The sequence below is a fragment of the Solanum pennellii genome, chromosome 5 (assembly GCF_001406875.1).
Source record: "Solanum pennellii chromosome 5, SPENNV200".
Classification (NCBI taxonomy): Eukaryota; Viridiplantae; Streptophyta; class Magnoliopsida; order Solanales; family Solanaceae; genus Solanum; species Solanum pennellii.
Genome location: NC_028641.1, coordinates 1,053,237 through 1,066,538, shown reverse-complemented (window position 1 = coordinate 1,066,538; position 13,302 = coordinate 1,053,237). Strand labels below are relative to the sequence as shown.

The window sequence follows — 13,302 nt, the reverse complement described above, 5'->3', positions numbered from 1 at the left end:
ACCTGATGCCAGACGAAACTGAGATTGTCCGTATATGAAATACGAATGTTGTTATGAGACAATTAATTACCATTAAAATTCCAAGTTAATTTGATGAGCGCCTTCTCTTGTAATTGTAGTAAGGTTGGCTGAAAATCTCGCCCAGGCATAGGAAGCCCCGGTGTCATATTCCATTTGTCTCCGTCCCAATGCCACTTTCACGATGTTGAACATACATTTGTTATAATCTTGAAGGGTCCATGAATAACCTGATGAATGACCTCCCATTGTTGAGAACTAAAAAAAAAAGGGCATTTCCTTTGTGTGAGTGAGCGAGGGGAAATATTTGATATTTGAAAAATTAAAGTAGATCTCTAGAATTTTGTATAGTAGAATATTCTAGAATTTTGTAGAGTGAGGTACAAAAATATCTAAGATATTTAAATTGGAAATTTTTTTAGAATTCTGTATAAAAATATCATAGATATTTAATCAGTAGAACGTTCTAGAGTTCTGTACAAAAAATATCTTAGATATTTTTACTTCAAAAAAGAAAGATAAGAAGAGTCTCAGTACTCAGTTTCTAGAATCATCTTTACATAATTATAAATAGGGATCTTAGCCATCTGTAAACAACTCAAATCAAACAGTCTTCTTCTAAAAAAAGGTTTTTTAATCCAAAAATATACTATTTCCATTCTAGTTTTCTCTTCTTTAATTGAGTTTTTGATTCTTTGTTAGACAATCTTGGGTTAGCAGAAAGTTTCTGATTATACTTTTTTTATGTTGTTCTTTACAAACACAATTGTTATGTCTATATATTTATGAATTGTTTGTAAATGGCTGCCAATACTCTTTCTGATTGTGATCAAATATTTTCAGAGTTTACAGAGGACATCATCCAAGAAATTTTGTCTCGTGTAACTTTGAAACAAAGGCCAAATGTTTCTCTTGTTTCCAAAAAATGGCTTCAAATGATAGAATCATTAGACGACGATCTCAGTTTAGTGCAAACAAAATCTGAAAAGATAACTTGTGGATACTGTGGCTTCTCTCATATATACCCTTATGAATCTTGTGTATGCTCCGACACAGATCTCTATCATGTCGATCCAGTTATTAAACTTGCTTCAGACAAAATCAGTTTCAAAGAGTTATATTTGTCCGTACCACCTAATTTTAGGTATTGTGCGTCTCTCGGAATTTTAGATTCCAGATTTTTAACCGTTCTCCATATAAAAGGAAATTGCAACATGAATCTTATTCGAGAATTTAATGTAATGCCTTCATTGAAGGAGTTGTATTTTCATTCTGTTTGCATTTTTTCGCGCACCTTCTCTAGTTTTGCACCCAAATGTCCTCTCCTCGTTGAGTTAACTTTGATAAATTGTGACAACCTTGTTGAGTTCACAGTCCCCCATCTCAATTATCTAGAAAAGGTTCATGTTAATAGTAGCAAAAAAATTAAAAAACTTGAAGTAAAAGCTCAAAATCTCCTCGAGTTTCACTTGTATTGTCCAACCTTTACCAAACTTGATTTGTTCGCGTCTACTAAACTACAAGTCCTCCATATAGATTCTATAAATGTTCCCGACTCGTTTCCTCGTGATTTTTTCTCAACATTCCCATTTCTAAAATCCTTATGTCTTATATTATGTGGAGGATTGAAAAAAATCAAGATTGTGAGTCCTCAATTGGAGTGTTTGACATTGAATAACACCATTGACTTGCGCGAAGCATTTATAGCTACTCCTAATTTACAATTGTTCAATGTTCTATATAGCTTTAACTTCCAAACTCCGCGTCCCATAATGGGATCAAGGCAAATGGAAATTGAGATGGATGCTTGTGCAACCAATAACTTGCTTGAGTTGAGAACTTTCGCTGAAAATTTGGGTGAAAATATCACGTTGTCCTTAGAAACTAACACAGCTCGAGCAAAGGTATGTACTTGCATCTTTAGTATTTTCCAACAATTTGAGAGCAAATTATTTTCCTATTCAATTTCCTTTCATGTTGTAAATTTTTCCTTCTCTATGAAGGAAGAAGTAACATTTCAAAGCAGCCTTCAACCACTTTGTATCAAGCGCATAGATTTGGTGATACAATATTCATTCAAACCGAGATATGAATCATTTCTTGCTGAATTTTTTGCTTACTTCCATCCGCGGAGCTTGGTGGTGACAGTGAAGGCAGATGCCCGAAAACATGACTTTATACGGGTATTATTATGCAATATTATAATGAGAGTATATAATTTCCCATCTTCACTTCTCTTTCTGTACACTTTTGTTATGAATTTGTAGGTCCTAATGAATGAGCTGGAAGGTTGGAACAAAGACGGTACCAAACGTTACAAACGTAGTGAGTACATGTCTTGGCACAAAGCATTGAAAAGCTTTACAATCCTTGGATCAACTGCATTTGCACTACATGAAAGGGAATCCCGATGTGTTAATCCCACACTATGTGCAGGGTTAGGGGAAGGGTCGAGCCATAAGGGGCTATTACTAGACTTACCCAACATTTCTACAATTACAAGACAAGAAAGGGAAGCCCGATGTGATAATCCCACAATATGTGCGGGGTCTGAGGAAGGAAGGGAACAACAGTGCTTATTGTCCATAGTCTTACCCAACCTTTCTACAGTTACAAGAGAAGGCGCTCATCAGATTAACTTGGAGTTTGAGTGGTAATCATCTCATAACAAACATTTGTTTAGTTATTTTTATACATATCTGAATTAATGAATAAGGTTGTAAAATTAATGCAGGCATAACTGAATCGTAATCGCAACTATGCAAGATTAGTTCTATGTTGGTGCGGTACAATATTGGTGTGTAACTTACAGACGGAGCCAAATTTATTAGGGTTTTTTTTATTAATGTATTGTACTTTAGTATGGCAATATTAGTTATGAACTTAATCATCCCTATTGTATTTTTGTAAAATTTATCGATGTTTCATCGGATCTGTATGATTTAGTCCTCCTTGAATATTTGATCCATGAAAGTGGTTTTTTTTTCTTAAACTGGTATATCTTACTATATATGTAAATCTAAGTGATGGATTTTTACTGCCGCTTTTGATTAAAAGAGAGATTTGTCCACAATAAGTTTGTTAATAGGGTTGACACATATTGAACTTACACTCTATCATCTCGACACTCCATTTTTTTGGAATTTCACAAGATGTGTTATTTTTATTGTTAAACGGAGGGGTAAATATTAGCAGTATGATACTAGGGTGTGTTCAAAACTCAAAGTTGAATTTTCATTTTATCCTTACATTAAAACAATTATAACAAAGTGCTATACAAATATAATTAAATAGTATATAGTAAAAAAATTGCTCTGTCAAATGTAATAAATATTGAATTACATATCCTTCAAGAAGTTGTCTTCTTCATTATATATATCAAATTTAAAGAAAAACGTAGTACTCAAATAGTAATTACTATAATGAGGTTTACATTAATTAACAGTTTTCCATTGCAATTTAAAAGAAAGATTTTAGAGGATTTGTATTGAATAATTTAATAAATTACTCATTTAATTCTGTACATGAATCAAATTTACATTAATAATCAATTTTTCTTTTGCTGTAAAAATCAAGAGTATTTGAAGAGTAATCCAGAAAATAAATTTAATATGGACTAAATTCATTGAACTAATTTAATGCAAATTTATTTTATATATCTCGCAATGCTCATCCTAGCTACTGGTATAAAATGCCTAGCATGGTCTTCATGTAAATGATAAGCAGAGGATGAGAGATAATAATCATGCAACAAATTAATCTTGCTAATCGTTTTTTATGTGCAGTAATTTTCTTTTGTTTTTATCTGATCCTCCTTGGCTAGCCTAAGTATTTTATAAGTCCTTTTTTTATATTTTGATATACTTGGTTATGATTTTGTTTTTCTATTGGAATATCTTGTGTCCTACATGAAGAAATTAGTGATGTACAGTTCATGTTCTACTATATTTCTTAGTTATTGATGAAACTCATAATGAAAGATTAATCAATTAATTTGATATGCTTATTTGGTTCTCGATAGAGTGTCCTACTTTAGTATAAATATATTTTCGAGATTATTATTTATGAGTAGAGAGACGAATAACTAAATGAGAAAAATCAAATATAGTTATTTGAGGTTGTATTTTTATTTAACTTTTTGTTTATATGTATAACCTATTGAACTTATTAGTCTATTATTTATGTGCTGAAACATTCATTTCTCAAATCGATCATATATCTATAATAAGTCATTGTGAAAAGTTTGTGTTACTCAATTTATATTAGGTATGCCTTTATATTAATTATTCAAAGAGAAATTTTATCGAAAAAAAAAGAATCATTAAATAGTATTATTCTTTTCTCTTCATAACTCATATGTACCGCACTTCTCCAAGGTTAAAAAGAAGATGTAAATGTGTATAATAATAAAAATAATTGACATGATAATTATCGTGTGTTTATATCATTTGCATATGTAGCAAACTGATGAGGTCTTTCAGAACTTATAAATTGTATGCATCAAACATCTATCTACCGTTATGAGAAGCTATTTATTATTAATTAACGTGATATATATGCATGTACTTTGACTAGTTATATTAAGAGAGCTACAAATAAGCCCACCATTTCATTGTTATCAATGAAACACTCTGCTTCTTTCTTTGCAAGCAATTTTCTGCAGTCTCAAGGTTAAATTCCATGGATAACGTAACGACGCTAATTAGCATGTACCACAGAGCAATTTCAGGCCATGTAACTTCATTTATCGGAAGCATATCAAGTCTATTTTTTAAAGAGTAGCTAAAGTGTCGGGATCTTTGATACACCAGGAAGTTGTTGTATAATTTCTTGCATAAATTAAAGTCATCTAGTCCAAATGCTCACAGGTCTCGACAATTTAGCTACTTGTACGAAAACTAGACTTGATATGCTACCGTTAATGAAGTTACATAGTCTTAATGCTCACAAGTACATGTTAGCAATGAGTCTGCAGAAATTGCTTGCAACGAAAACAGTAGAGTGTTACATTGCTTACAAGGTGATGGTGGACCCTTTTTTACCTCTCTTACGGGAGTTATTATGCGTTAGAGGTTGATGAAATGTTAAGATCAAATCATACCAATTTCTTTGTGATGGCTCATTGTTATTTTTCCTGATCTGATGAATCTAAATTGGAGAATGAGCGCGAAAAAATGCTAACATAAACGGATTACATTAAGTTGTCGAATAACATTCATGTTGCAATTTCCTTTTAAAATTTCAGGAGACGCACAACAATAAAAAAATTAGGTGGTATGAACGAATAAAGCTCTTTGAAACTGATTGTTGTCTGCAGAATCCACACGATATCTTTGCAGAATGTGTTTGCACTAAATTGAGATTGTCGTCCAATGATTTTATTATTTGACACCATTTTAGTCCAATAATAAAATCCTTGGACGACAATCTCATTTTAGTCCAAACACGTTCTGAAAATATAACGTGTGGATACTGCAGCTGCTCTCACTTGTACTCTCACGCATCCTGTGTATGCTCCGACACAGATCTCTACCTTGTCGATCCATTTATTAAACTTGCTGCGGACAACATCAGTTTCAAAGAGCTCTATTTGTTCATACCACCTAATTTTAGGTATTGTGCATCTCCCAAAATATTAGATTCCAGATTTTTAACGGTTCCCCATATAAAAGGAAATTGTTACATGCATGTTATTCGAGAATTTAATGTAATCCTTCATTGAAAGAGTTATGTTTTCATTCTGTTTGCATTTTTTCGCGTACCTTCTCCAATTTTATACCCATATATCCTTACCTTTTTGAGTTAACTTTGATATTGTGACAACCTTATTGACTTCACAGTCCCCCATCTCAATTATCTCGAAAAGCTTCATGTCAATACTCGCAAAAAAAATTGAAAAACTTAAGTAAAAGCTCAAAATCTCGTCGAGTTTCACTTGTGTAATTCAGCCTTCACCAAAATTGATATGTCCGCTTCCATATATTATTTTTCATTGATTATGAAGGAAGTAACATTTCAAAGCAACCTTGAACCACTTTGTATCAAGCGCATAAATTTGGTAATACAATGTTCATTGAAACCAAGATATGAATCATTTCTTGCTCAATTTTTAGCTTACTTCCATCTGCGGACCTTGGTGGTGACAGTGAATTCAGATGCTCGAAAACATGACTTTATACAAGTATTCTGCAATATTATAAAGACTTTTTTTCCACCTTAATTATTTCCCATCTTCACTTATGTTATGAATTTTTAGGTCCTAATCAATGAGCTGGAAGGTTGGAACAGAGACGGTACCAAACGTTAACAGCCATAGTGAGTACATGTCTTGGCACAGTGCATTGAAAAGCTTTACAGTACTCGGATCTACTGCATTTTTCGATGTTTAATCGGATCTATATGACTTACATGAAACTGGTGATTCTTCCTTAAACTGGTATTTTACTATATATGATATATTAAGCATACTTTACTAATGATGGTAGATTTTACTTTGGAATAAAGAGTATGCTTGCTGTAGAAATTGGTAAAATGGTTAGAGCTTGCAGCCTTTTCAATATAGTGGTATATGTCGTCGTTTTCTCAAAATTTTAAACGAAAGTGAAATGGGGAGATGAGGTCGACTTTACGATATACTCTCTGAGGATAAAATACTTGTATGTACACAAGGAATCAAGGATTCTAGGATTTTTCAGGCGAGGCACCAAACATGTTCTACTTTCAACTTCTATCTGTCATTAGTAATCTCAATTCGATTTTCTGGCAAGGTACCAAACATGTTCTACCTTCAACTTCTATCTGTCGTTAGTGATCTCAATTCAATTTTCTTATCCAATTATACTTGACTTCATTCTTCAACTAGCTGAAACATTCAAAACTTGCTTTGTGATGGTACAACACCGCACAGTCACTTTGCAAGGTTGAAAACATTCAAAACTTGCTTTCTGTAGTATCTTTGGTTTGTTGTGTGTAGGGATGGAAATGGGACGGGGCAGGGCGGGGTGGAGTGGGGCGGGTTTTGTCTCCATCCGCAAAATTTCAATCTACCCCGCCCTGCCCCACATAAGCACTTTCACAACTTATGTGGATTTATGGAAAACAGAAAAGTGACTTTGCAAATATAACATGGCATAGTAAATATGTGGAGTTCAATAAAAGTACTCAACTTTGATATTTATATCAATTAAATCACTTAACCAAATTTATCCTTAAAAGAATTTAACATGGATGATTCAGCCCCATTCATTACTCCTCATTCTGTGGAATCCATTAGTCGAACTCTTAATCGTAGAAGTCTATGCACATCTTTTGCTAACTCTTTCTTATCTTCCTCAAATTGATCGATACTACCTATAGACAATCTACTCAATACTAAAGACTTTTGTGATCGGTGAACACATTCACATGAACACCATAAAGATAATTACGCCATATTTTTAAAGCAAATACTATGGCAGCCAACTCTAGATCATGGGTCGAGTAATTCCGCTTGTGAATTTTAAGCTTTCTGGAGTCATAATCTATAATGGTCTTAACTGACGTCCATGAAAAAGTTTGGCAAAAATCACGTGGAAATTTCGGATCACCGAAAATCTATTGACTATAGCACATGAATCTTGAAAAAATGAGGGGTTTACCTACTCTAGGCTCGTTTGACCTTGAAAATGAGCAGGTTTGCCCGTTGGGACCAACTAGCTCCATAATTAAGGTCTTACAGACATCCATGAACAATTTTGGAAAAAATCACATCGAATTTAAGTATCACCAAAAATTCATGGACTATAACACACGAAAATCGATAAAATTGGGGATTTACCTGCTCTGGGGCTCGTTTGATCTTGAAAATGGGTCAGTATTCCCATTGGTACCAATTGGATCCAAATCTAAGTTCTTAATGGATGTTCATAAGAAAATTTACAAAATCAAGTCAGAGTTCCAGATCACCAGAAGAAATCCATGGACTATAGCATACGAAAATTGACAAAATAGGGATTTACCTGCTCGATGGCTCGTTTGTCCTTGAAAATGGGTTGGTTTTCCAATGGACACCAACTGGCTTTATATCTAAGGTCTTAACAAACGTCCATGAAAAAATTTCAGTAAAAAAATCTAGAATACAAGATCGCGAAAAATCATGGATAGCACACGAAAATTGGCAAAATAAGGATTTACCTGCTTTGGCTCAAATGACCTTGAAAATGGGTTGGTTTGCCAGTCTGGATCAACTGGCTCCATTTCTAAGTTCTTAACGTATATCCATGAAAAAGTTTTACAAAATATAATTCAAAATTCTGGAACATAAAAAATCCATGGACTATAGCACATGAAAATCGGCAAAATTGAGGTTTACCTGCTCTTGGCCTAATTCGACCTTGAAAATGGGTTGGTTTTCCCGTAGAGACCAAATTGCTCCATTTCTAAGGTCTTAACAAATGTCCACAACAAATTTCAACAAAAAATGATCTGAAATTTTAGATCACCAAAAATTCATGGACTATAGCACACAAAAATCGGCAAAATGGGGTTTACCTATTATAGGGCTCGTTTGACCTTGAGAATAGGTTGGTTTGCCCGAAGGACCAACTGAATCCATTTCTAAGGTTTTAACGGACGTCAATGAAAAATTTTGAAAAAAAAATCCAGAATTCCATATCACAAAAAATCAATGGACTATAACACACGAAATCGGCAAAAATTGGGGTTTACCTGCTCTGGTGCATGTTTGACCTTGAAAATGAGCCGATTTACCCGTGGAGACAACTTGTTTCCAATTCTAAGGTCTTACCAAATGTCCTTGAAAAAATTTGACAGAAAAAATTCAAAATTCTGAATCACTAAAAATCCATGGATTATAGCACACGAAAATCGACAAAATGTGGTTTACCTGCTCTAAGGATTGTTTGACTTTGAAAATGAGCCAGTTTTTCCATGGGGACCAACTGGATCCATTTCTGAGGTTTTAACGGACGTTCATAAAAAATTTCAGCAAAGACAAATCCAATATTCTAAATCACCAAAAATCCACGAACTATTGCACACGAAAATCGACAAAATGGGGGTTTACCTCTGGGGATCGTTTGACTTTGAAATGAGCTAGTTTGCCCATGGGGACCAACTGGTTCCATTGTTAATGTTTTAATGGATATCTATTTTTGGTAAAAAAATATGGAATTTCGGATCACCAAAAATCCATATATTATAGCGTATGAAAATATGCAAAATAGGGGGTTTACTTACTTATGGACTCGTTTGACCATGAAAATTGACCGATTTGCCTGTGGGGACCAACTTTCTCCGTTCCTAAATTCTTAACGGACGTCCACAATAAATTCTGGCAAAAAAGAATCTGGAATTCTAGATCACCAAAAATTCATGGACTATAGCACACAAAAATCGATAAAATGAGGGTTTACCTGCTCTAGGCTCGTTTGACCTTTAAAATGGACCAGTTGACTTGTGGGGACAACCTAGCTCCATTTCTACGGTCTTAACGAACGTCTATGAAAAATTAGCAAAAAAAAATATGGAATTACAGATTACCAAAAATTCATAGACTGCACACAAAAATTGGTAAAATAAAGGGTTACCTGCTCTGGACTCGTTTGAATTTCAAAATGGGACGGTGCGACCAACTATCTCCATTACTATGGTCTTAACGGACGTCCATAAAAAGTTTTGGCAAAAACATCCAATATTATGGATCACCAAAAATTCATGGATTATCGCACACGAAAATCGGTAAATAGGGATTTACCTACTCTAAGGCTCCTTTGACCTAGGTATTTTCCGTTGTTTGTTAATCATTTATCTTTTTAAACAACATGCATATACTTTTTTATATGTAATCTCAAATTTTATAAAAATTCACGTACTTAACTATTACATACAAGCACAAAAATTAGTGCACAAGTAAAAATAAAATAAAATATAATGTAAAGTAAAAATTAGTGCAAATGTTACACTGAATTTTATTGTAGTTTAATTCATATTTAATTTTTTTATATACAGATTTTTTAATATATAGTTCAAGAAATATAATGTATGTGTATTTTTAACACAGCCATGCTTTCTTTTCTATTTTTTTTTTATGATTTAGTTTTTTATACATATGAAACATTTTGTCTATTACAAGTCGACTTCTAACAAAATGTAATTCAATTAATATGACAATATTATTGTCAATATATTTTAATGTGATGTCTCTTATTATGGATGTCATGTCTTCATCTACTTTTCTTTCTTTTCCGTTTGAACTTATAATTTTTTCTATAAATGTGATGTTACACACCTAGATATTTTGTAATGATTTTCTTTATACGTATCTTTTTTATATCCAATTTTGTTTTTGATTATTAAACTTACATTTCGTAATTAAAATATATTTTTAATTCCTCTTATATAATAAAAGATTTATCTTCATAAAGCTTTAAGAATATCAAACCTCCAATATCTAACATAAGATTTTCATCCTATATTGTGAATAGTTATATTCTTATGTCAAATTACATACAAAAGGACTTATCTTTTAACTTAGCAATGAATATATGTACGCTCCACTATAATATATTCAATAATATAAATTTGTTTTCCTAATGGAAATTAGGGGACAAACGTGCAATGCACGTTCCGTGGACTAGTATTACTAACAGTTGAAAGAATCTATGTTAAAAGTTGAATTACGAAAATACCTCTTACCTATTAATTTATTTTCTTAGAATCATTTTAGAAAATTATTTTTCCATTTAAAATAAACTTCATAACTACACCTCCTCATTTCCCTGACTTATCATCATATTATCATAAATAAATAATAAATAATAAGAAAAATATCTAAAGTGGGAAAGTCCAAAATTTAAAGTTGAACTGTCCTATACTACTTAAATAAGTTATAAACTATTTTATGAATTAAATACTAAATAGTAATCATAAATCAATTTGTCATTTTCCTTCACATAAAAAAAAGAGAGAACTAAAACTTCTATTTAATTAGTAAATAGTGACATGACTGATAAGGATGAAACTGAAATTTTAAAGGTTTGATCAACAACTTCCCATTTCTGATGTAGCTAATATTTTAATAAATGCTAGTGCTAGTGTTTTGTGTGAGCGGTGCCTTAGTCCTGGAAAAGGTATTGATAGGCCGTCTAGTGGACATCATGAACGTTGTGGAAGTAGCATTGGAGATAGAGAAAAATGAAATAAGACACCTATGCCTAGGAGGTTTAGGTGGCTTACTCCATTTATTTCCATCTCTAATGGTACTTCCGCGACATTCACGATGTCGACTAGATAACCTATCAATACCTCTCTTTAGGAATTAGGCACAACTCACACGAAATACTGGTGTTAGCATTGATCAAAATATCAACTATATCGGGAAAGGCAAGTTGTTAATTTGAAACCTTTCAGATTCATCCGCATCAATCGTGTCACTTTCACTATCATGTCATGAATTTCTCAAAATATTATGAGCTTCCAAAGAAGCACCAGTCTGGAAAAGAAGAATGTGAAAACTTTTTTATTAGAGTGAGAGAGGAGAAATATTGACATTTGTGAGTGAAAATAAGCTTAACAAGAGTGGGTATTTATACTAGTTTAGAGAGAACAACACATTTGAAGTTTTTCCAAATATGTTGAACTAGTGATTAATTTTCCTTTTATGTTTATCTTAGTCATGTACAATTATTATTATTCTTATTTAGGCTCACTTTTAAAATTAAACCAAAGGATATGATAAGTAAAGTTAGAAATGTAATTATTCCTATAATAATGTATTTAAGAAATTTACTATTATGAAATAAATCAAACATTTGTTAAAAAGAAATAGAGAAGTTTAGGTACACATTTATCCATGTAATTTTGAAGTCAATTTTAAATATCTAATATGTCGATAACCTCTTACTTTGCGAACAACTTTTACTTAAACACTCATATTACAATTTATTTCACTCAAGTATCTGAACGCATTATAAAGTATTTTTATAATGACTAAACACTTTCAATTCAAATTTAGAAAAAAGTTCTTACTTTTCATTCTAATAACAATCTCCACATGTAGTAAATGACTAAACACTTTCAATTCATTTAGATACAAACGAAATTATTCATTTCTTTAGTTTAAAAAAGGAATTCACTCTAAAAGCTAGTTTTCTTCTATATTATGTGACATGGATAAGGATGATGTCAATGTTCTTCTTTGTGATAAGTTTGATTCTGATACATTTGTAATGGCCGCCAATGGGGCGGGGCGGGACGGGTTTTGACTCCACCCTCAAAATTTCAATCTACCCTGCCCGGCCCCACATAAGCACTTTCACAACTTGTGTGGATTTAAGAAAAAAACAGAGAAAGTAACTTCGTCTTTCTCTGATGTTTGTATGTGTGTATTCATTTTTTGAAATTTAACATGGTATAGTAAATATGTGGAGTTCAATAAAATCACTCAACTTAAATATTTGTATCAATTAAATCACTGAACTAAATTTATTATTAAAAGAGTCTAACATGATATAAATTATGTCAGGTAAACATACAGTACCCTTACAAATAAATAAAATAAAAAACCATTAAATAGTTTTTACGAGCAAACTTAATTAGTGACTTTTATGATAAAACTGTATATTTAAAACTTACAATGTATCATAACACATGTTTTCCTACCAAAAAGGTGAAAAAAGATTTGGGAATGAAATACTTGTAAGGAATAAAACTTATTGAGTCACGATTTGAGACTACCCCTGGTCGTAATACGATGCGCTTAGAGTCATAAGTGACTCCAAACTTTTAGATGAGATAGTCACACCTCAACAGAAGGATATAAAATCTTCCTGAGTAGAACACTAGGTTGCTATTGGAAACCACCCCCGAAACCATGGTTAAAATTTAGCTAAAGACCTTTCGGAGTAAACCTTTCCACCGTATATTCTCTGCTTCCCCGAACACCTTCAGATCTCCGCTGGCATGAAATTGCATATCCAATTATATCTATTCCTTGTAACAAGGGAAGCTATTGCTATCTGCTCCAGTGCTTCCCATTAATGAAGTTACATGGCCTGAAATTTCGTTGAGTTACATGCTAATTAGCATCGTTACATTATCCACGGAATTTAACCTTGATTCTGCAAAAATTGCTTGCAAAGAAAGCGGTAGCTGAATGTTTCATTGATTACAAGGTGATTGTGGGCCAATTTGATGCTCGCTTAATATAACTAGTTAAGTGTACGTGTTTTACATTGCCTATCACATTAACTGATAGTAGAATATATATATATATATATATATATA

The 13,302-nt window shown here is 32.5% G+C and overlaps 1 protein-coding gene, 1 long non-coding RNA gene and 1 pseudogene across 2 annotated transcripts; 2 read left to right on the top strand and 1 right to left on the bottom strand.

Moving 5' to 3' along the window:
* The first annotated feature begins 818 nt into the window (after nt 1–818).
* On the top strand, nt 819–2,675 carry LOC107019930. Its single transcript, XM_015220287.1, has 3 exons — nt 819–1,922; nt 2,022–2,201; nt 2,286–2,675. The coding sequence occupies exons 1-3, from the start codon at nt 819–821 to the stop codon at nt 2,673–2,675; spliced, it is 1,674 nt and encodes a 557-aa protein (XP_015075773.1).
* Nucleotides 2,676–4,981: 2,306 nt separating this feature from the next.
* On the top strand, nt 4,982–6,325 carry LOC107019183 (annotated as a pseudogene).
* Nucleotides 6,326–8,368: 2,043 nt separating this feature from the next.
* LOC114077310 lies at nt 8,369–8,812 on the bottom strand. Its single transcript, XR_003578494.1, has 3 exons — nt 8,725–8,812; nt 8,548–8,613; nt 8,369–8,442 (listed from the first exon to the last, which is right to left on the bottom strand). It is a non-coding gene; the product is annotated as an uncharacterized LOC114077310 (long non-coding RNA).
* Between the last annotated feature and the right edge of the window lie 4,490 nt (nt 8,813–13,302).